At 36.5% G+C, this 24,517-nt stretch overlaps 1 protein-coding gene across 1 annotated transcript in view; it reads right to left on the bottom strand.

The window, feature by feature from the left end:
- Nucleotides 1-20,583, bottom strand: part of CACNB2 (calcium voltage-gated channel auxiliary subunit beta 2) — a 535,276-nt gene extending 514,693 nt beyond the window's left edge. Inside the window, exon 1 of the mRNA XM_053713972.1 lies at nt 20,026-20,583. Coding sequence (XP_053569947.1) covers nt 20,026-20,106 — 81 coding nt within the window. The 5' untranslated portion in view covers nt 20,107-20,583. The remainder of the gene's footprint in view (nt 1-20,025) is intronic.
- Nucleotides 20,584-24,517: the final 3,934 nt, after the last annotated feature.

Consider the following 24,517-nt stretch of genomic DNA (forward strand, 5'->3'; position numbering starts at 1 on the left):
CTATCAGCCAATTGGAATTTAAGAGACGCCATCTTGGATGATGTCACTTAAAGGAACCTTCATTCAGTCGTCGGCCGTGGACAGAAGAGGATGCTCCGCGTCGGATGTCTTCAAGGTGGACCCGCTCCGCTCCGGAAGGATGAAGATAGAAGATGCCGCATGGATGAAGACCTCTTCTGCCCCGATCGGATGAAGACTTCTGCCCCTCTGGAGGATCACTTGTGCCCGGCTGGGTGAAGACGGGTTAAGGTAGGGTGATCTTCAGGGGGTTAGTGTTAGATTTTTTAAGGGGGGTTTGGGTGGGTTTTCGAGTAGAGTTGGGTGGTGGGTTGTAATGTTGGGGGGTGGTATTATATTTCTTTTTTTACAGGTAAAAGAGCTGATAACTTTGGGGCAATGCCCAGCAAAAGGCCCTTTTAAGGGCTATTTGTAATTTAGTATAGGGTAGGGATTTTTTTTTATTTTGGGGGGATTTTTTATTTTATTAGGGGGATTAGATTAGGTGTAATTAGTTTAAAAATTTATAATTTCTTTTTTATTTTAAGTAATTTAGTTTATTTAATTTAATTGTATTTAATTGTAGGTAGTTTAGGTAATTCATTTAATTATAGATCAGTGTTAGGTGTAATTGTAACTTAGGTTAGGGTTTATTTTACAGGTATATTTGTATTTATTTTAGCTAGGTAGTTATTAAATAGTTAATAACTATTTAATAACTATTGTACCTAGTTAAAATAAATACAAAGTTGCCTGTAAAATAAAAAAAAATCCTAAAATAGCTACAATGTAACTATTAGTTATATTGTAGCTATATTAGGGTTTATTTTATAGGTAAGTATTTAGTTTTAAATAGGAATAATTTAGTTAATATTAGTAATTTAATTTAGATTTATTTAAATTATATTTAAATTAGGGGGGTTAGGTTTAGGGTTAGACTTAGATTTAGGGGTTAATAACTTTATTATAGTTGGGGGCAGCAGATTAGGGGTTAAAAAATATAATGTAGGTTGTGGCGGTGTCCAGAGCGGCAGATTAGGGGTTAATAATATAATGTAGGGTTCGGGGCAGTAGATTACGGGTTAATAAATTTAATATAGTAGCGGCGATGATGGGGCGGCAGATTAGGGGTTAATAACTATAATGTAGGTGGCGGCGATGTTGGGGGCAGCAGATTCGGGGTTAATAGTATAATGTAGGTTCATAAAAGATTAAAAGGGTACTGGACAAACGGTCGATATAAATATGAAACCCAGTCTAATGGGCTTTTAGTAATATAATTTCAAGTGGTGCAGACCCTATAGAGAATACTTTAACAAAGGACTCTAAGAAAAGAAATGGAACATACCATACAATGTACCATATAAAAGATAGGGAGTCAAGCACTCTTTTATAAATAATCCAACAGATTTATATTGGATTATTTATAAAAGAGTGCTTGACTCCCTATCTTTTATATGGTACATTGTATGGTATGTTCCATTTCTTTTCTTAGAGTCCTTTGCTAAAGTATAATGTAGGTGTCGGCGATGTCGGGGGCGGCAGATTAGGGGTTAATAAGTGTAAGATTAGGGGTGTTTAGACTTAGGGTTCATGTTAGGGTGTTAGGTGTAGACATATTTTTTATTTTCCCATAGGAAACAATGGGGCTGCGTTAGATGCTGGTCGCTGCTTTTTTGCAGGTGTTAGGTTTTTTTTCAGCCGGCTCAGCCCCATTGTTTCCTATGGGGAAATCGTGCACGAGCATGTTTAGCCAACTCACTGCTGACTTAAGCAACGCTGGTATCGAGGTGAGATGTGGAGCTAAATTTTGCTCAATGCTCACTTTTCTGAGGATAACGCAGCCATTCAGAAAACTCGTAATACCAGCGTTGTTTTAAGTGAGCGCTGAAAAATAAAGGCTCATTAGCACCGCACGGCTTTACAGATAAAACTTGTAATCTAGCCGATATACAGGAGGAATTGTAAACGTAGTCCTCAGATAGGAAAAAATTCCAGTGCAGCCCTTTGAAAATTACCATCATAAGCTTATCACAATGGCAACTATGCTGTTGAAACTAGGGGGCCCTGGAACAGTAAAGAAACATATGGCTAGATTACGAGTTTTGCATTATGAGGGGTGCAGTACTAACTTGCACGTTATTCTCACCGCTCACTTACCTACAGCACTGGTATTACAGGTTTTCAGAAACCCGGCATTAAAAGGCAAGAAGTGAGCGTAGAGCAAAATTGAGCTCCATACCGCACTCCAATACCAGCGCTGCTTAAATCAGCGGTAAGCTGGTTGTACGTGCTTGTGCACGATTTCCCCATAGACATCAATGGGGAGAGCCTGCTGAGAAAAAGTCCAACACCTGCAAAAAAGCAGCGTAAAGCTCAGTAACGCAGCCCCATTGATTCCTATGGGGAAACACATTTTATGTTTACACCTAACACCCTAACATGAACCCCGAGTGTAAACACCCCTAATCTTACACTTATTAACCCCTAATCTGCCGCCCTGACACCTACATTATATTTATTAACCCCTAATGGCCGCCACTATAATAAACATTTACCCCTAAACCGCCACACTCCCACCTCACAAACACTAGTTAAATATTATTAACCCCTAATCTGCTGTCCCTAATATCGCCGCCACCTACCTACATTTATTAAACCCTAATCTGCCGCCCCAACGTCGCTGCCACTATACTCAATATATTAACTTCTAAACCTAAGTCTAACCTTTATCCTAACACCCCCTAACTTAAATATAATTAAATCTAAATCAAACCTACTATTAATAACTAAATAATTCCTATTTAAAACTATATACCTGTAAAATAAACCCTAAGCTAGCTACAATATAACTAAAAGTTACATTGTAGCTAGTTTAGGATTTATTTTTATTTTACAGGCAAGTTTGTATTTATTTTAACTAAGTAGAATAGTTATTAAATAGTTATTAACTATTTAATAACTACCTAGCTAAAATAAATACAAATTGACCTGTAAAATAAAACCTAACCTGTCTCACACTAACACCTAACCTAACCCTACAATTAAATAAATTCCCTAAATTAAATACAATTAACTAAATTCAATACAATTAGCTAAATTACAAACAAAAAAAACACTAAATTACAGAAAATAAAAAACAAATTACAAGATCGTTAAACAGATTGGATCAGCCAATAGGATTGAAGTTCAATCCTATTGGCTGATTGCATCAGCCAATAGGATTTTTTTAACCTTAATTCCGATTGGCTGATAGAATTCTATCAGCCAATCGGAATCTAAGGGACACCATCTTGGATGACGTCATTTAAAGGAACCTTCATTGTAAAAGAAGCCGTCGATTGAAGAGGATGCTCCGCGCCGGATGTCTTGAAGATGGAGCCGCTCCACGTCGGAAGGATGAAGATAGAAGATGCCATCTGGGTGAAGACTTCTGCCCGTCTGGAGGACTACTTCTGCCGGCTTCATTGAGGACATCTTGCCGCTTGGATAAAGACTTCTCCTGGCTTCGTTGAGGATGGATGTAGGCTCTTCAAAACTGTAAGTGGATCTTCGGGGGTTAGTGTAAGGATTTTTTAAGGGTGTATTGGGTGGGTTTTATTTGTAGATTAGGGGTTTGGGCTGCAATAGAGCTAAATGCCCTTTTCAGAGCAATGGGGAGCTTAGGTTTTTTTTAGTTAGGGTTTTATTTGGGGGGGGGTTGGTTGTGTGGGTGGTAGGTTTTACTGTTGGGGGGGTTGTTTGTATTTTTTTTTACAGGTAAAAGAGCTGATTTCTTTGGGGCAATGCCCCGCAAAAGGCCCTTTTAAGGGCTATTGGTAGTTTAGTTAGGTTTTTTTTATTTTGGGTGGGCTTTTTTTATTTTGATAGGGCTATTAGATTAGGTGTAATTAGTTTAAATATCTTTTAGTTTGTTTTGTATTTTCTGTAATTTAGTGGGGTTTTTTTTGTAATTTAGCTAATTGTATTGAATTTAGTTAATTGTATTTAATTTATGGAATTTATTTAATTGTAGGGTTAGGTTAGGTGTTAGTGTAAGACAGGTTAGGTTTATTTTACAGGTCAATTTGTATTTATTTTAGCTAGGTAGTTATTAAATAGTTAATAACTATTTAGTAACTATTCTACCTAGTTAAAATAAATACAAACTTGCCTGTAAAATAAAACTAAACCCTAAGATAGCTACAATGTGTTAGGGTTAGGTTTATGTGTTAATAAATTTAGTATAGTAGCGGCGACATTGGGGGCGGCAAATTAGGGGTTAATAAATTAGGTAGGTGGCGGCGATGTTAGGGGCGGCAGATTAGGGATTAATAATATTTAACTAGTGTTTGCAAGGCGGGAGTGCGGTGGTTTAGGGGTTAATATGTTTATTCTAGTGGCGGCAATGTCGGGACTGGCGGATTAGGGGTTAATAATTTTATTTTAGTGTTTGCGATGCGGGAGGGCCTCGGTTTAGGGGTTAATAGGTAGTTTATGGGTATTAGTGTACTTTTTAGCACTTTAGTTATGAGTTTTATGCTACAACTTTGTAGTGCAAAGCTCATAACTACTGACTTTAGAATGCGTTACGAATCTTGACGGGATAGGCTGTACCGCTCACTTTTTGGCCTCCCAGGACAAGCTGGTAATACCGGCGCAATGGAAGTCCCATTGAAAATTGACTATACGCAATTTGCGTAAGTTGATTTGTGGTAAGGCCAAAAAAGTGGGCGGTGCCCCTAAATCTGCAAGACTCGTAATAGCAGCGGTAGTAAAAAAGCAGTGTTATGAGGCTTAACGCTGCTTTTTTACTCATAACGCAAGACTCGTAATCTAGCCGATAGTTTGGTGTTTTAGGGTGAGATTGGGCATTTCTGAGCATTGCTTATAGTGATAGTCTAGTCAAAATTACACTTTAATGATTCAGATAGAGCATGACATTTTAAGCAACTTTCTAATTTACTTCTATTATCAATTTTTCTTCGTTCTCTTGGTATCTTTATTTGAATGTAAGCTTAGGAGCCGGACAATTTTTGGTTCATATCCTGGGTAGCGCTTGCAGATTAATGTCTAAATGTAGCCAGCAATCAGCAAGTGCTACCCAGGTGCTGAACCAAAAATAGGCCGGCTCCTTAGCTTACATTCTTGCTTTTTCAAATAAAAATACCAAGAGAACAAAGAAAAATTGGTAATAGGAATAAATTAGAAAGTTGCTTAAAATTGCATGCTCTATCTGAATCCTGAAAGTTTAATTTTGACTAGACTATCCCATTAAGGAAAAAACAACAAGACATCAATATGTTAAAAGGGACATAAGACTCAAAACCTTTCACCATTTCAGTAATCATGGAAACTATCCTTCTTTCACCAGTCAGCTGATTATTTCTCCTGTGCTCTAGTTCAGCTATAATAAAAACCTGGACTGTTAGGGGTACTTGCGGACCGAGGTTGAGAAACACTGATATAAGAGCATTCAAATTTTAAACTTTACAATTTACTTCTATTATCTAATTTGCATAGTTCTCTTGATATCCTTTTGTTGAAAAGCATACCTAGGTAAGCTTCAGAGCTGGAAGCTAGCTGCTCATCCATGGTTGCACATATATGGGTCTTTTCGTTGTTTTTCGCTAGCTGATTAGTTCATTGATGCTCCTTCAATAAAGGATACCAAGAGAATGTTGTTCATAGAAGTTTATTGATTGTTTAAAAATGTATGTTGTATTTGAATCTTAAAATAAACATTTTTTGGTTCTATGTCCCTTTAAGGAACAAAATGTGACAAAGAACAAAGCTCCCAAATAATTTCAGTCCTGCAAAATACAGAACAGTGGGAAATTCTGCTAGTGTAACAATACAAATTATTACTGCATTGCTAAATAGCTCAGAATAGATTAATTTAATAAAAATACTGAAATGAAAATGAATTGTTCTGCAGGTTTCAGCACAGCATTCCAATGCAGTATGCAGGCAAGTGTTATTTTTATCCTACTCCTGCTCTACAGCACAAGCCTAGACAGTATATTGTAACCTAAATATTACTGAATGCCATTCAGCTTATGCAACACACATTTTTCATAGCTCCTGTGAAATCATTTATAAACATTACTAGAACACTCAATTCGTTATCATCTATTAAAAAACTATAAACATAGGAAAGTCAAATAAGTGAGGTGTAAGTAAAGAGTAAGACAATATATTAAATAGATGCAGAATTATCCCAAAATATATAATTTCTGAGGTTTGTGAAGTTAAGCTATTAATGTTAAAGATACAGTACTGGGGAAATGTGTCTATTTCAACTGACATTTCTATTTAAAAACACAAACATTATCAGGCATTTTAACAATACTTTTTGTTTTCCTGTAGAAATACGTATATTTTTTTGCAGGAAAAATATGTATTATAACCCATATAAATGCTAAATGTCACGATCCTTGCAAACATTGCACGGTTGCCAACATTGGAAACAAATTCCAGTGCATCCAATTAAAGTGAATGTAAATTCAGATGAATCGGTGACCGGTTTTGAATAATCCTATTAAAACAAGGGCACTTTAATTCATCAAAATTTAGATTTCATTAGTTTTCTTCAAATACTTACCTTTTAATCTTCACAGCCGCTCCAGCGATTCCCCCGTCCGTCGGAAGCCTCTTCATACGTCAGAAATGACGAATCCAGCTTTCTCCAATAACGGCTTCCCCCCGGGGGAATCATGGCCTGAGGCAACGCCGTGATGAGAGGAAGATGGATTCATCATTTTGGACCAGCGAATAGGGCTTGCGACGGTGCAGCAGCTGTCAGGATTAAAAGGTAAGTATTTGAAGAAAACGAGTGAAATGTACATTTTGATGAATTAAAGTACCCTTGTTTTTAATAGGATTATTAAAAACGGGGGACCGATTCATCTAAATTTACATTCACTTTAAGCATCTTTATTCTGCTTTATTCTGCTCAGGAGCTGCAAAGATGGCAGTTCTCGAGCAGGACTTTACCTATGAGTTTAAGTCCTTGGGGGTTAAACACAGAAAAAAGGAACTAATTTGAGTATTACATTTTTTTCTACTGCAATGGGGTACTAGGCTTGTGCATTTGTTTCGCTACAATTGCATATTCGTAACAAAAAATAGGGATATTCGTTTTGTTTTCATGAAATGAATATCTGAAAGAATGCATTAATGAAATGTATTAGTATAAATTCTTTTACTTTAAATTATCTTTTTAACTTCCTTAGGCCTAGATTTGGAGTTTGGCGGTAGCCGTGAAAACCAGCGTTAGAGGCTCCTAACGCTGGTTTTAGGCTACCTCCGGTATTTGGAGTCACTCAAAAAAGGGTCTAACGCTCACTTTTCAGCCGCGACTTTTCCATACCGCAGATCCCCTTACGTCAATTGCGTATCCTATCTTTTCAATGGGATTTTTCTAACTCCGGTATTTAGAGTCGTGTCTGAAGTGAGCGTTAGAATTCTAACGACAAAACTCCAACCGCAGAAAAAAGTCAGTAGTTCGTACACTAACACCCATAAACTACCTATGTACCCCTAAACCGAGGTCCCCCCACATCGCCGCCACTCGTTTAAATTTTTTTAACCCCTAATCTGCCGACCGCCACCTACGTTATCCTTATGTACCCCTAATCTGCTGCCCCTAACACCGCCGACCCCTATAATATATTTATTAACCCCTAACCTGCCCCCCACAACGTCGCAGCCAGCTACCTACAATAATTAACCCCTAATCTGCCGACCGCAAAGAGCCGCCACCTACATTATAGCTATGTACCCCTAATCTGCTGCCCCTAACACCGCCGACCCCTATATTATATTTATTAACCCCTAATCTGCCCCCCACAACGTCGCCTCCACCTGCCTACACTTATTAACCCCTAATCTGCCGAGTGGACCGCACCGCTATCATAATAAAGTTATTAACCCCTAATCCGCCTCACTAACCCTATAATAAATAGTATTAACCCCTAATCTGCCCTCCCTAACATCGCCGACACCTAACTTCAAACATTAACCCCTAATCTGCCGACTGGAGCTCACCGCTATTCTAATAAATGTATTAACCCCTAAAGCTAAGTCTAACCCTAACACTAACACCCCCCTAACTTAAATATAATTTAAATCTAACGAAATAAATTAACTCTTATTAAATAAATTATTCCTATTTAAAGCTAAATACTTACCTGTAAAATAAATCCTAATATAGCTACAATATAAATTATAATTATATTATAGCTATTTTAGGATTAATATTTATTTTACAGGTAACTTTGTATTTATTTTAACCAGGTACAATAGCTATTAAATAGTTAAGAACTATTTAATAGCTAAAATAGTTAAAATAATTACAAAATTACCTGTAAAATAAATCCTAACCTAAGTTACAATTAAACCTAACACTATACTATCATTAAATTAATTAAATAAAATACCTACAATTAAACCTAACACTACACTATCAATACATTAATTAAATACAATACCTACAAATAACTACAATGAAATAAACTAACTAAAGTACAACAAATAAAAAAGAACTAAGTTACAAAAAATAAAAAAATATTTACAAACATAAGAAAAATCTTACAACAATTTTAAACTAATTACACCTACTCTAAGCCCCCTAATAAAATAACAAAGCCCCCCAAAATAAAAAATGCCCTACCCTATTCTAAATTACTAAAGTTCAAAGCTCTTTTACCTTACCTGTTCCGATCAGCCAATAGAATGCAAGCTCAATCTGATTGGCTGATTGGATCAGCCAATCGGATTGAACTTGATTCTGATTGGCTGATTCCATCAGCCAATCAGAATATTCCTACCTTAATTACGATTGGCTGATAAAATCCTATCAGCCAATCGGAATTCGAGGGACGCCATCTTGGATGACGTCCCTTAAAGGAACCGTCATTCTTTAGTTGGACGTCGCCGGATGAAGATGGGTCCGCGGTGGAGGTCTTCAGGATGGAGCCGGTCCTCATCGGATGAAGATAGAAGATGCCGCTTGGAAGATGATGGTTGCCGGACCGGATCTACTCTTCTTCCCGGATAGGATGAAGACTTTGGAGCCTCTTCTGGACCTCTTCAGCCACCGGATGATGGATCGCCAGCCCCCACTTGGGTTGGATGAAGATTTTGGAGCCAGGACCGATCGGTGAACCTGGTATGGTGAAGACAAGGTAGGATGATCTTCAGGGGCTTAGTGTTAGGTTTATTTAAGGGGGGTTTGGGTTAGATTAGGGGTATGTGGGTGGTGGGTTGTAATGTTGGGGGGGGGGGGTATTGTATGTTTTTTTTTACAGGCAAAAGAGCTGAATTCTTTGGGGCATGCCCCGCAAAGGGCCCTGTTCAGGGCTGGAAAGGTAAAAGAGCTTTGAACTTTAGTAATTTAGAATAGGGTAGGGTATTTTTTATTTTGGGGGGCTTTGTTATTTTATTAGGGGGCTTAGAGTAGGTGTAATTAGTTTAAAATTGTTGTAAGATTTTCCTTATGTTTGTAAATATTTTTTTATTTTTTGTAACTTAGTTCTTTTTTATTTTTTGTACTTTAGTTAGTTTATTTCATTGTAGTTATTTGTAGATATTGTATTTAATTAATGTATTGATAGTGTAGTGTTAGGTTTAATTGTAGGTAATTGTAGATATTTTATTTAATTAATTTAATGATAGTGTAGTGTTAGGTTTAATTGTAACTTAGGTTAGGATTTATTTTACAGGTAATTTTGTTATTATTTTAACTAGGTAACTATTAAATAGTTATTAACTATTTAATAGCTATTGTACCTGGTTAAAATAAATACAAAGTTGCCTGTAAAATAAATATTAATCCTAAAATAGCTATAATATAATTAAAATTTATAGTGTAGCTATATTAGGATTTATTTTACAGGTAAGTATTTAGCTTTAAATAGGAATAATTTATTTAATAAGAGATAATTAATTTCGTTAGATTAAAATTATATTTAATTTAGGGGGGTGTTAGTGTTAGGGTTAGACTTAGCTTTAGGGGTTAATACATTTATTAGAATAGCGGTGAGCTCCAGTCGGCAGATTAGGGGTTAATAATTGAAGTTAGGTGTCGGCGATGTTAGGGAGGGCAGATTAGGGGTTAATACAATTTATTATAGGGTTAGTGAGGCGGATTAGGGGTTAATAACTTTATTATAGTAGCGCTCAGGTCCGGTCGGCAGATTAGGGGTTAATAAGTGTAGTTAGGTGGAGGCGACGTTGTGGGGGGCAGATTAGGGGTTAATTAATATAATATAGGGGTCGGCGGTGTTAGGGGCAGCAGATTAGGGGTACATAGGGATAATGTAAGTAGCGGCGGTTTACGGAGCAGCAGATTAGGGGTTAAAAATAATATACAGGGGTCAGCGATAGCGGGGGCGGCAGAATAGGGGTTAATAAGTGTAAGGTTAGGGGTGTTTAGACTCGGGGTACATGTTAGAGTGTTAGGTGCAGACGTAGGAAGTCTTTCCCCATAGCAAACAATGGGGCTGCGTTAGGAGCTGAACGCGGCTTTTTTGCAGGTGTTAGGTTTTTTTTCAGCTCAAACAGCCCCATTGTTTCCTATGGGGGAATCGTGCACAAGCACGTTTTTTAGGCTGGCCGCGTCCGTAAACAACTCTGGTATCGAGAGTTGAAGCTGCGTTAAATATGCTCTACGCTCCTTTTTTGGAGCCTAACGCTGACATTATATGGACTCTCAATACCAGAGTTATTTTAAAGGAGCGGCCAGAAAAAAGCCAGCGTTAGCTACGCGGGTCGTTACCGACAAAACTCTAAATCTAGCCGTTAGTGACCAGACCGGTTTTCAATTTTCTTACCAGGGCTGTTTTTACATTTCTGCGGTGAATGTGTTTAGCTTTAATTTTCCTCTTAATCATTTACTGTACCCACAAATATTATATACCGTTTTTCTCGACATTAAATGGAATTAATTTAAAGATACCATTATTGTCATTGTATCATATAATTTACTATAAAAAATTTTTATAAAATTTGATGAAAAAATTGAAAAAACACAATTTTTTTCTAACTTTGACTACCAAGATCTGTTACACATCTACAACTACCAAAAACACCAATGCAAAATACTTAATTTAAACAGAAATAGAGCCTTTTTTATATTAACCTATCAAAGCTATATCTTTTTTTTTAGTAGACAACCCAAAGTATTGATCTACACCCATTTTGGTATATTTCATGCCACCATTTCACCACCAAATGCGATCAAATATAAATCCGCTACCTCCTAACCTCATATAAAGTTAGAAAAAGGGTGTTTTTTTCAATTTTTTCCTCATATTTTATTATTGTTTTTTAAGTAAATTATAAGACATGATGAAAATAATGGTATCATTAGAAAGTCCATTTAATGGCGAGAAAAACGGTATATAATATGTGTGGGTACAGTAAATGAGTAAGAGGAAAATTACAGCTAAACACAAACACCGCTGAAATGTAAAAATAGCCATTGTCATTAAGGGTAAGAAAATTGAAAAATGGTCCGGTCATTAAGGGGTTAAAATAATAAAACTTTTTTCTGTAGTGTAGCTGCCCCCCTCATTACCCTATCCCACATAGGATCCCCCTCTCCCTCATTCCCCCACCTCCCCCCTCCCCACTCACTGACGCTTTTTTTCTTTCCCGTAGTGGTCTCACCCCCCTCCCGCCCTCCTCAAGCGATAGGCTGCCCACCCGCCTCCCTCCTAACCCTCCCACACCACCAGCGATCATCACCATCGCTGCCCGATGCAGAGAGTGCGACAGAGTGGCCCTCTCTGCATCGGTTACTGACCTGGGGTTATTGCACAATGCCTCAATATTGAGGCATCACTGCAATACCCTGAGAGCGTCTGGAAGTGGTCGCAATCGTTTTCAGCACTCATTTTGACCAAGGACGTGCTAGATACGTCCACGCTCGTTAAGGGGCATTTTTTGGAGGACGTATCTAGCATGGCCTTGGTCGTTAAGGGGTTAAATGTAAAATACTTATAGCATGCTAGATTGCTGCGCTGATCCCAAGATAGAGGTACATTTTTTGCCTGTAGCAAAGGAACATTTACATGTGTGTAAAGCGAATTCAAATTTGTTTTGTTTAAAACAAAACGAATACGGAATATTGCAGGAAACGAATATTATTTGTTCTGAAAGATTAGTCTGGAACTAAAGTCTTATTAAGGTGTGAAGAACTTTTGAAGGTTTGCTCAGTCATGTCTCCATCTGCAGTTTTTGTGCCAGTGGTCTTAAAGGCACATGAAACCCAATTTTAAAAAAAAATAAAAAAATCCAATTTACTTGTTTAATTTTTTTTTATCAAATTTGCTTTGTTCTTGTGGTATTCACTGTTGAAGAGATACATAGGTAGGTACTGTGCTCATGTCTAGAGCACTGTGTGGCAGTAAAATAATACTGGCACATAGTGCTGCAGACAGGTGCACGCTCCTGAGCTTACATCTGTGCTTTTGTTCAAAGGATATCCAAGGAACAAAGAAATTTGATCATAGAAGTAAATTTAAAAAATCGCTTAAAATCCCATGCTGTATATGAAAATTTTATATTTAATGTCCATTTAATAATATCTGTCTGTATAGTGCAGGATAATATAATACACAGGCACCATTATCTGCCTGTATAGTGCAGTATAATATAATACACAGGCACCATTATCTGCCTATATAGTGCAGTATAATATAATGCACAGGCACCATTATCTGCCTGTATAGTGCAGTATAATATAATACACAGGCACCATTATCTGCCTGTATAGTGCAGTATAATATAATACACAGGCACCATTATCTGCCTGTATAGTGCAGTATAATATAATACACAGGCACCATTATCTGCCTGTATAGTGCAGGATAATATAATACACAGGCACCATTATCTGCCTGTATAGTGCAGGATAATATAATACACAGGCACCATTATCTGTCTGTATAGTGCAGGATAATATAATACACAGGCACCATTATCTGCCTGTATAGTGCAGTATAATATAATACACAGGCACCATTATCTGCCTGTATAGTGCAGGATAATATAATACACAGGCACCATTATCTGCCTGTATAGTGCAGTATAATATAATACACAGGCACCATTATCTGCCTGTATAGTGCAGTATAATATAATACACAGGCACCATTATCTGCCTGTATAGTGCAGTATAATATAATACACAGGCACCATTATCTGCCTGTATAGTGCAGGATAATATAATACACAGGCACCATTATTTGCCTGTATAGTGCAGCATAATATAATACACAGACACCATTATCTGCCTGTATAGTGCAGGATAATATAATACACAGGCACCGTTATCTGCCTGTATAGTGCAGCATAATATAATACACAGGCACCGTTATCTGCCTGTATAGTGCAGTATAATATAATACACAGGCACCGTTATCTGCCAGTATAGTGCAGGATAATATAATACACAGGCACCGTTATCTGCCTGTATAGTGCAGTATAATATAATACACAGGCACCGTTATCTGCCTGTATAGTGCAGTATAATATAATACACAGGCACCGTTATCTGCCTGTATAGTGCAGTATAATATAATACACAGGCACCATTATCTGCCTGTATAGTGCAGGATAATATAATACACAGGCACCATTATCTGCCTGTTTAGTGCAGTATAATATAATACACAGGCACCATTATCTGCCTGTATAGTGCAGGATAATATAATACACAGGCACCATTATCTGCCTGTATAGTGCAGTATAATATAATACACAGGCACCATTATCTGCCTGTATAGTGCAGTATAATATAATACACAGGCACCATTATCTGCCTGTATAGTGCAGGATAATATAATACACAGGCACCATTATCTGCCTGTATAGTGCAGGATAATATAATACACAGGCACCATTATCTGCCTGTATAGTGCAGTATAATATAATACACAGGCACCATTATCTGCCTGTATAGTGCAGTATAATATAATACACAGGCACCATTATCTGCCTGTATAGTGCAGGATAATATAATACACAGGCACCATTATCTGCCTGTATAGTGCAGTATAATATAATACACAGGCACCATTATCTGCCTGTATAGTGCAGGATAATATAATACACAGGCACCATTATCTGCCTGTATAGTGCAGGATAATATAATACACAGGCACCATTATCTGCCTGTATAGTGCAGTATAATATAATACACAGGCACCATTATCTGCCTGTATAGGGCAGGATAATATAATACACAGGCACCATTATCTGCCTGTATAGTGCAGGATAATATAATACACAGGCACCATTATCTGCCTGTATAGTGCAGGATAATATAATACACAGGCACCATTATCTGCCTGTATAGTGCAGTATAATATAATACACAGGCACCATTATCTGCCTGTATAGGGCAGGATAATATAATACACAGGCACCATTATCTGCCTGTATAGTGCAGTATAATATAATACACAGGCACCATTATCTGCCTGTATAGTGCAGGATAATATAATACACAGGCACCATTATCTGCCTGTATAGTGCAGGGTAATATAATACACAGGCACCATTATCTGCCTGTATAGTGCAGGATAATATAATACACAGGCACCATTATCTGCCTGTATAGTGCAGTATAATATAATACACAGGCACCATTATCTGCCTGTATAGTGCAGCATAATATAATACACAGGCACCATTATCTGCCTGTATAGTGCAGCATAATATAATACACAGACACCATTATCTGCCTGTATAGTGCAGGATAATATAATACACAGGCACCATTATCTGCCTGTATAGTGCAGGATAATATAATACACAGGCACCATTATCTGCCTGTATAGTGCAGGATAATATAATACACAGGCACCATTATCTGCCTGTATAGTGCAGGATAATATAATACACAGGCACCATTATCTGCCTGTATAGTGCAGTATAATATAATACACAGACACCATTATCTGCCTGTATAGTGCAGGATAATATAATACACAGGCACCATTATCTGCCTGTATAGTGCAGGATAATATAATACACAGGCACCATTATCTGCCTGTATAGTGCAGGATAATATAATACACAGGCACCATTATCTGCCTGTATAGTGCAGGATAATATAATACACAGGCACCATTATCTGCCTGTTTAGTGCAGTATAATATAATACACAGGCACCATTATCTGCCTGTATAGTGCAGTATAATATAATACACAGGCACCATTATCTGCCTGTATAGTGCAGTATAATATAATACACAGGCACCATTATCTGCCTGTATAGTGCAGTATAATATAATACACAGGCACCATTATCTGCCTGTATAGTGCAGTATAATATAATACACAGGCACCATTATCTGCCTGTATAGTGCAGCATAATATAATACACAGGCACCATTATCTGCCTGTATAGTGCAGTATAATATAATACACAGGCACCATTATCTGCCTGTATAGTGCAGTATAATATAATACACAGGCACCATTATCTGCCTGTATAGTGCAGCATAATATAATACACAGGCACCATTATCTGCCTGTATAGTGCAGCATAATATAATACACAGGCACCATTATCTGCCTGTATAGTGCAGCATAATATAATACACAGGCACCATTATCTGCCTGTATAGTGCAGGATAATATAATACACAGGCACCATTATCTGCCTGTATAGTGCAGTATAATATAATACACAGGCACCATTATCTGCCTGTATAGTGCAGGATAATATAATACACAGGCACCATTATCTGCCTGTATAGTGCAGGATAATATAATACACAGGCACCATTATCTGCCTGTATAGTGCAGGATAATATAATACACAGGCACCATTATCTGCCTGTATAGTGCAGTATAATATAATACACAGGCACCATTATCTGCCTGTATAGTGCAGTATAATATAATACACAGGCACCATTATCTGCCTGTTTAGTGCAGGATAATATAATACACAGGCACCATTATCTGCCTGTATAGTGCAGTATAATATAATACACAGGCACCATTATCTGCCTGTATAGTGCAGGATAATATAATACACAGGCACCATTATCTGCCTGTATAGTGCAGGATAATATAATACACAGGCACCATTATCTGCCTGTATAGTGCAGGATAATATAATACACAGGCACCATTATCTGCCTGTATAGTGCAGTATAATATAATACACAGGCACCATTATCTGCCTGTATAGTGCAGTATAATATAATACACAGGCACCATTATCTGTCTGTATAGTGCAGGATAATATAATACACAGGCACCATTATCTGCCTGTATAGTGCAGTATAATATAATACACAGGCACCATTATCTGCCTGTATAGTGCAGTATAATATAATACACAGGCACCATTATCTGCCTGTTTAGTGCAGTATAATATAATACACAGGCACCATTATCTGCCTGTATAGTACAGTATAATATAATACACAGGCACCATTATCTGCCTGTATAGTGCAGGATAATATAATACACAGGCACCATTATCTGCCTGTATAGTGCAGGATAATATAATACACAGGCACCATTATCTGCCTGTATAGTGCAGGATAATATAATACACAGGCATCATTATCTGCCTGTATAGTGCAGTATAATATAATACACAGGCACCATTATCTGCCTGTATAGTGCAGTATAATATAATACACAGGCACCATTATCTGCCTGTATAGTGCAGGATAATATAATACACAGGCACCATTATCTGCCTGTATAGTGCAGTATAATATAATACACAGACACCATTATCTGCCTGTATAGTGCAGTATAATATAATACACAGGCACCATTATCTGCCTGTATAGTGCAGGATAATATAATACACAGGCACCATTATCTGCCTGTATAGTGCAGGATAATATAATACACAGGCACCATTATCTGCCTGTATAGTGCAGGATAATATAATACACAGGCACCATTATCTGCCTGTATAGTGCAGTATAATATAATACACAGGCACCATTATCTGCCTGTATAGTGCAGGATAATATAATACACAGGCACCATTATCTGCCTGTATAGTGCTATTTTATATGCACAATATAAATGTTTTGACTTTAAAGATGCAGATGTAAATATCTCAGACACACTTTTTATTTTGAAGAGACAGTAAAATATACAGTAGATATGCTAAAATTAATGCAGATTGTTATAAACCATAGACAGCTGTTAGAATGGCGTTACATTTGGTTAAATATCACATTATTCCACATACACTGTATTAAAATAGTATTTTTAGATCTAATAACAGTTTCTAAATTTTAATATCTTCAACTATCGTAACATTTTATTTCCAGCTTGGAATGAGTTGTAGTATATTTTCATTTCTATTTCAGTGACAGCTGTGGGTATTACATTGTGTGCTTTCAAGCAGTTGATTCTATAATTACATCTTGTAATTCTGTCTCTTTTTGCCTAAACACTTGCCATGTGCATTATTAGGACCTTAAGAAAAGAAAAAAATATTTAAAACACCTAAATAAAAATGAAAATCAGATTACATTTTAAAATGAAACAAGATGTCAAATATTATATGATAAATAAATGAATGGTGACAAACATTTAAAATAGTATGAAATGAAGTAACGATAAATATATGGTTTGAGATATTTTAGAAAGTATTAACATAAAATAATTAAATCATTAAGCTATTAAATTAGGATATGACCAAGAGACATATAAAGCAGAGTAAGACAGCAATACAATACTAAGAATCAGCATACATGGCACGCAAATCAGAAAACGCTCATACAATATCTTTATTCAATTTACTATACACAATAAGTATTTAAACCCACAATCAATCAATCAAAGAGAGAGGCAGAAGTATTTACAGGTACCATATATGGGGACACTCAGGGTTCTACAGTCAAAAGTAGAGGGACCATTATTAAAGGGACAGTGCACTGTAAAAAAAATTCCCCTTAATGTGGTTACAACTTGCTATGCCAACTGCAGAGTTTAAAATGTATTAAAAAACAACAACATTCTGTTAGGTTTATGTTTATTTTTGTATATGAAATAACTGCTTCTGTTAACTGAAACCACAACCCAATACGATTGGCTGAGTTTGTAGTAAGTAATTTACAGAAAGTCCTTCACTGTTTAGTCATAGGCCTATACTTAGAACAAATTAGCATTTTAGAACCTCTGTCATAACTCCCACTAGCAGCATAGGTTCATGTAAACCTCTTGTTTAAATAGTTTTTTGTAACTATTACTTTATTACAGAATTGTTCAGTATAGGTGTGGATACAACTGGCAAAATCAACTATTTGAAATGATAAAATCAAGGTAAAGACGCTATATGTACACAATTTAATACACTCTAGCAGGTAAAATGGATCATTAAGAACACATTATAGTCCATTTTCCCACTTAACTAGCAGAGCCAAAGACTTACTTAAAAAATTATGAAGCATTCACCCATATGTATAGATTAATATTATTACAATTAGAGGACACACAAGGACGACAACCATTAAAAAGGACCCACATTTTTTATTTTATTATTCAGATAAAGAATGCAATTTTAAATAATTTTCCAATTAATTTTTATTATCTAATTGGTTTTCATATGTTTATAACCTTTGTTGAAAAGTATACCTAGGTAGGCTAAGAAGCTGCTGATTGGTGGCTGCACATGAATGCCTCTTGCTATTGGCTTTCAGCTAGCTCCTCAACAAAGGATACCAAGAGAATGATGCAAATTTAATAGAAGTACAATGGAACGTTATTTAAAATGACATGCTCTATCTAAATCATGAAATTTAACTTTTTTTGGTTTCATGTCCCTTTAAGTATTCCAGATCAGCTGTATTGTGGGGTATAAAATGGATGATCTGTATTTTCTAGTACATTTATTTCCTGAACTAGGGCAGATACTGTGGGCCACTAGAAAAGCATAGAAGAAGAAGGGCCCTAACAGACAATAGTCTGCCACTAAACTACATAAAATGTGTACCTGATGTCAATATCTAGTTTTATTTTCTGTCAATATACTTTCAGGTATATAACATATATTTACAGTGTATATATAAAATCAACATAGCGTTAGCAAAATAATTTGAACAATTATTTGCCCATTATAAAATACAGCATAATAGAAAGTAATATTATATTTCCTCCTCTCTACACAGCTATTACGCTCTACTTATAAGCAACAACAATATAATAAATTTAAGAAGCCAAACAGCATTTTCCATTTGAGTAATTAAATATTCAGCATCCTCTTTGCAGAAAAAGTACAAAAAGCATCTAAAACATTGCATCAAATAAATAATAAAAGTGGTGAAAATATATTTAAAAAACAACAAACCATTAACCGCATAGTTACTGAACTATAATTTGTATTGTAACATTTTGCTTAGGTTGGACACCAGGGTAATTCAGAAATACTATTCAAAATAAGGGAATTTGTGTAAAGAATATTTTAGTTAGACACCTGATTGTACTAAAAACTACAATCCTCTTTAGTCCTGTTGCTTATAAATATAATTAAAATGTACATCACAATTTGTAACATTAGAAAACGCTTTCCCTCTTGCAAACATCAGTGACCTGGGTTGTCTGTTGAAATGCAATTGGGTTAAGTATTGAGATTTTAAGCATTAAGCTTTCTAAATATAGATGAGATTTTAAACCAGACATTGAGTAATGATTTCATCATGGAGCTCCAGTGGAGAAACATATGCATCAAACATAAAATAAAAATCAGGAGAATTTTGCAAACAATGTGTAAAAGTTATGAAATGAAATAATTTAATAAATATCTACTCCTGTTCATAGATCTGCATATACCCCAATAAACAGTAGACATGCAGAAACCATGTTTGTAAAATTCCCAATCAATAATGAGCAAAAATATTTAACTTTTGTAGCACTAAAATACATAATATTGTTAATAAGTATAATTTACATTATCAAGCAAAACAGTGTGACCTAGACAATAATGAAATATTTTACTAAACACATATTACTTACATAAAAACTATTTTTATTTTATGATGTAATTATACTTACCCAGGACACATTTTTACCCTTGGGAGCTTTGAGCATGGCAACATGCAGTGATGATAGAATTAATAACAGCCCCACCAGCATGGGAAATCCAGGTTTGTTTGTTATCCAAAAATATAAAGTCCTTTTGCCTTTTCCAAACAGGCATAGTAGATAAAGAAAGTTAAAACAGGAACAGCCATCAGTCTCATGATTCCATCTAGTAAAATGTTACAGAAAATATTTTTCAGGTGTATCTTATACCGGAGAATCTCATGTTTCCTTAGGATGCAGAGAGAAATATCCAAAAACCATGGTCAAAGTAGAAAAAAAAAAAAAAAGATACAAATCTGTTAAAAAAAATGATCTTATGTCATAAATGTGTTAAACTCCTGCTGTGGAACAGCAGTGGCTGATTACTCACCAAGCTTTGAGGTTTGAGCTTATGGGAGAATTAAGAAAGACACAAATACTAGATGCAGCTACCATTCAGAGGACCTTGGAAGTTGCAGGTTGCTGTTAGCAGCACACAATCAGCACACAATACATTTTCTTTTTAACCTCAGGACTAAATATAGGGGAAACAAGAGTACAGTCGTCAGTAGAAATAAATAATGCATGGAAACAGGTAGAGATTAGAACTCCCTGCTAGACAGGCACATTTGCTGACTGTTGCTTCTGCAGGGACTCAGTGCACCTGTTGTTGTAACTCCACGATGAGCTGCTGGTAACCTAACAACCAATGAGGTTGGTCTGACAGGTAGGAAACAAGAGAGTCCAGTAAAGTGAGAGCTGGGACCCAATGATCTGTCTTGTGATTCTGTTTATCGTTCGCTCACATCTCTGTATTTTACTGAACTCCCTGTCAATCTAGATTAGGACGGCAGATCTAGGCTACATTTTGCAACTATCAGAAGTGATTAGTGTGAGTTGATTGAAATCGGATCATACATCTCACTCTACGAGCAGCTCCCGTTTGCAAAAGCGCTCACTTCAGTTGCTCACAAACAGATAAGAAGATAACTCAGATGAAAACGTTAAAGAATTGTGAACATTAAAAGCAGTTTGCAAGATTCTGTTTACACTGCTGCATTGATTAAATATAATTCTTATACTCAAATATTTTTGCCAGTACAGATGGAGAGACTGGCAGATAGAAAAGTGGAGTCCATCATTTTGAAATGGAGGGCCATATATTTTTTTTAAATACATTTTATTAATTGAAAAAACAGAACAGGCCTGTCTATATTTTTATCTTCTACTCTAAATAAAGTTGAACATTTATTTTATCAGTCAGCTATATAATTATTGTGACTGAGGCTTACACATAAAATAGATGGGAAATTCCAGGTTTCTTCTCTTTCCTACAATTTGAAAACATGACTATTTTACATCAAACAGGAATTAAAGGGACATTAAAGCCAAACAGCTTCACAATTTATTATTATTTTCAAATGTACTTTGTTTTTTTGGTACTCTTTATTGGAACATAAATCGAGGTATGCTGATAGCTTAGGAGTATGCATGTGTCTTTAGCATTCTATGCCACCAATATTTGCAACTGTGTATAAAATTGCTAGAAACATTGTTGCAAACACTGCTGAAGACACATGCATGCTCCTGAGCTCATTTACGATTACTCTTAAAATTGAAAACTAAACTAAATTAGCAAGTTGTTAAAAATTCCATACTCCATTCAATTGATTTAAAGGAACATTCCAGCCAAAATTGAAATCCAAATGGATTTATTTCACTTTTGAATAGAAGCATTTTTGTAACATATACATGTATTAGTAAAAATGCTTCTGATAAAAGCTATAGCTGTCTTAAGTGTATTTAAGTATGCACCGTGCACCAGCATTTTAAACACAGAACTTGCTCTGAGAGCCTAAGTTGCTTGTACCATCTGGTAAGGCTAAGGCTCAATTAGCTAATTGCTGCCATGATACCAGCCCCACTCGTGCTCTGAGCAGCTGTAGTATGTAAAATGCTGGTGCACTGAAAATATCTAGCTATGCTTCACATGCATGAGCAGAGAAAAATGTTAACACGTAAACAGTGATAATTTTTAGAAGTATTTTTGCCAATACATGTATATTGTAAATATGTTTATATTCAAATATGTCATTCATCCATATGCATTTAAAGTGAATGTAAATTTTCATGAATTAGTGCCCGGTTTTTAAAAATACTATTAAAAAGAGGGGCACTTTCATTCATAAAAGTTTACATTGAACCGTATTTTTACAAATACCTTTCTCTTGTGCAAAGCTGGATCGCCGATCCCCCACCTGCTTCTCCTGCTGTACTTAGACAGCAATAACAAAACCGGCTACCTCCAATCACGACGTGGCCTCACGAGATGGACGCTCTGGGGGGAAGCCATGATTGAAGGAAGCAGGTTTCGTCATTGGTGACGTATGTACAGAGGAACTGCAGGAGGGGGATTGGCTGATGCAATCTTCCTGTGATGGTTAAATTTTTGTCCATACAAGACTACATACCCAGCGGTTTGTTTGCTGCTATATAAAGGCACTTTAACACATATACATAATATTCATTCCCATAGATGACTGAAACTTAGATTACTTACTATTCACGCGGTGGATTTATAAGTTCACATTGACACACATATAAATCAGCGGAGACACCTAAGATAGGATTAGATTAGGGTCACATAATATGATCTCACATGTGCATTAGATTTTTTTATTTGTTTATTTTATTATGCCTCTCACTATGGAATCTGCTTATTGAGATATCACTATGGCAACAGGGCTAACTTTTTGGCGCAATTTTCAAACAGAGTTGGAGGGGCTGTTGGGTATTTAAATCACAACGTTTTGTTACACTGCTGTTTGGTATGAAGAAGGGGTTTGTGGACCCCGAAACGTCACCGGCCACTTTATTAGGTACACCTGTTAAATTGCTTGTAACACAAATTACTAATCAGCCAATCACATGGCAGCAACTCAATTCATTTAGGCATCTAGACGTTGTGAAGTTGACTTTCTGAAGTTCAAACCTAGCATCAGAATGGGGAAGAAAGGGGATTTAAGTGACTTTGAATATGGCAGGGTTGTTGGTGCCAGACGGGCTGAGTATGTAAAAAACTGCTGATCTACTGGGATTTTCACGCACAACCATCTCTAGGGTTTATAGAGAATGGTCTGAAAAAGAGAAAATATCTAGTGAGCGGCAGTTGTGTGGACGAAAATGCCTTGTTGATGTCAGAGGTCAAAGGAGAATGGGCAGATTGGTTTGAGATGATAGAAAGACAACAGTAACTCAAATAACCACTCATACAACCAAGGTATGCAGAATACAATCTCTGAACGCACAACACGTCGAACCTTGAAGCAGATGGTTTACAGCAGCAGAAGAACAGGAAACTGAGGCTACAATTTGGACAGGCTCACTAAAATTGGACAATAGAAGATTGGAAAAATGTTGCCTGGTCTGATGAGTCTCAATTTCAGCTGCAACATTCAGATGGTAGGGTCAGAATTTGGCGTAAACAACATGAAAGCATGGATCCACTCTGCCTTGTATCAACGGCCCAGGTTTGTGGTGGTGGTGTAATGGTGTGGGGGATATTTTCTTGGCATACTTTGGGCCCCTTAGTACCAATTGAGCATTGTTTAAACATCATGGCCTACCTGAGTATTGTTGCTGACTATGTCCATCTCTTTATGAATACAGTGTACCCATCTTCTGATGGCTTCCTTCAGCAGGATAATGCACCGTGTCACAAAGCTCAAATCATCTCAAACTGGTTTCTTGAACATGACAATGAGTTCACTGTACGCCAGTGACCTCCACAGTCACCAGATCTCAATCCAATAGAGCACCTTTGGGATGTGGTGGAACGGGAGATTCGCATCATGGATGTGCAGCCAACAAATCTGCAGCAACTGCGTGATGCTATCATGTCAATATGGACCAAAATGTCTGAGGAATGTTTCCAACACCTTGTTGAATCTATGCCATGAAGATTTAAGGCAGTTCTGAAGGCAAGAGGGGGTCCAACCCAGTACTAGCAAGGTGTACCTAATAAAGTGGCTGGTGAGTGTGTGTGTATATATATATATATAATATGCAAACAATTTCCAGCTCTACCCTCCAAGTATCAACCGCCTGGGTGCAGAAATAAGTAATATAAATAATCCAAGCAAATGCACTCTCAGGTCTTTTCAATAGGTTCTTTTAATGGAACGTTTTTGGGGTTCACAACCTGCTGATGAAGGGGTTGTGAACCCCGAAAACGTTCCATTAAAAGAACCTATTGAAAAGACCTGAGAGTGCATTTGCTTGGATTATTTATATATATATATATATATATATATATATATATATAAATATATATACATATATATATATATATATATATATATATATACATACACACACACACACACACACACACACAAACATACACAGTCTGGCACTCTCTTGCAAGCACACAGCTAGATTAAAAGAAAAATGTAGGAGTTAGTTACAGCATTTATCCAAATGG

Source organism: Bombina bombina, chromosome 5, assembly GCF_027579735.1.
Source record: "Bombina bombina isolate aBomBom1 chromosome 5, aBomBom1.pri, whole genome shotgun sequence".
In the NCBI taxonomy this organism is placed as follows: domain Eukaryota; kingdom Metazoa; phylum Chordata; class Amphibia; order Anura; family Bombinatoridae; genus Bombina; species Bombina bombina.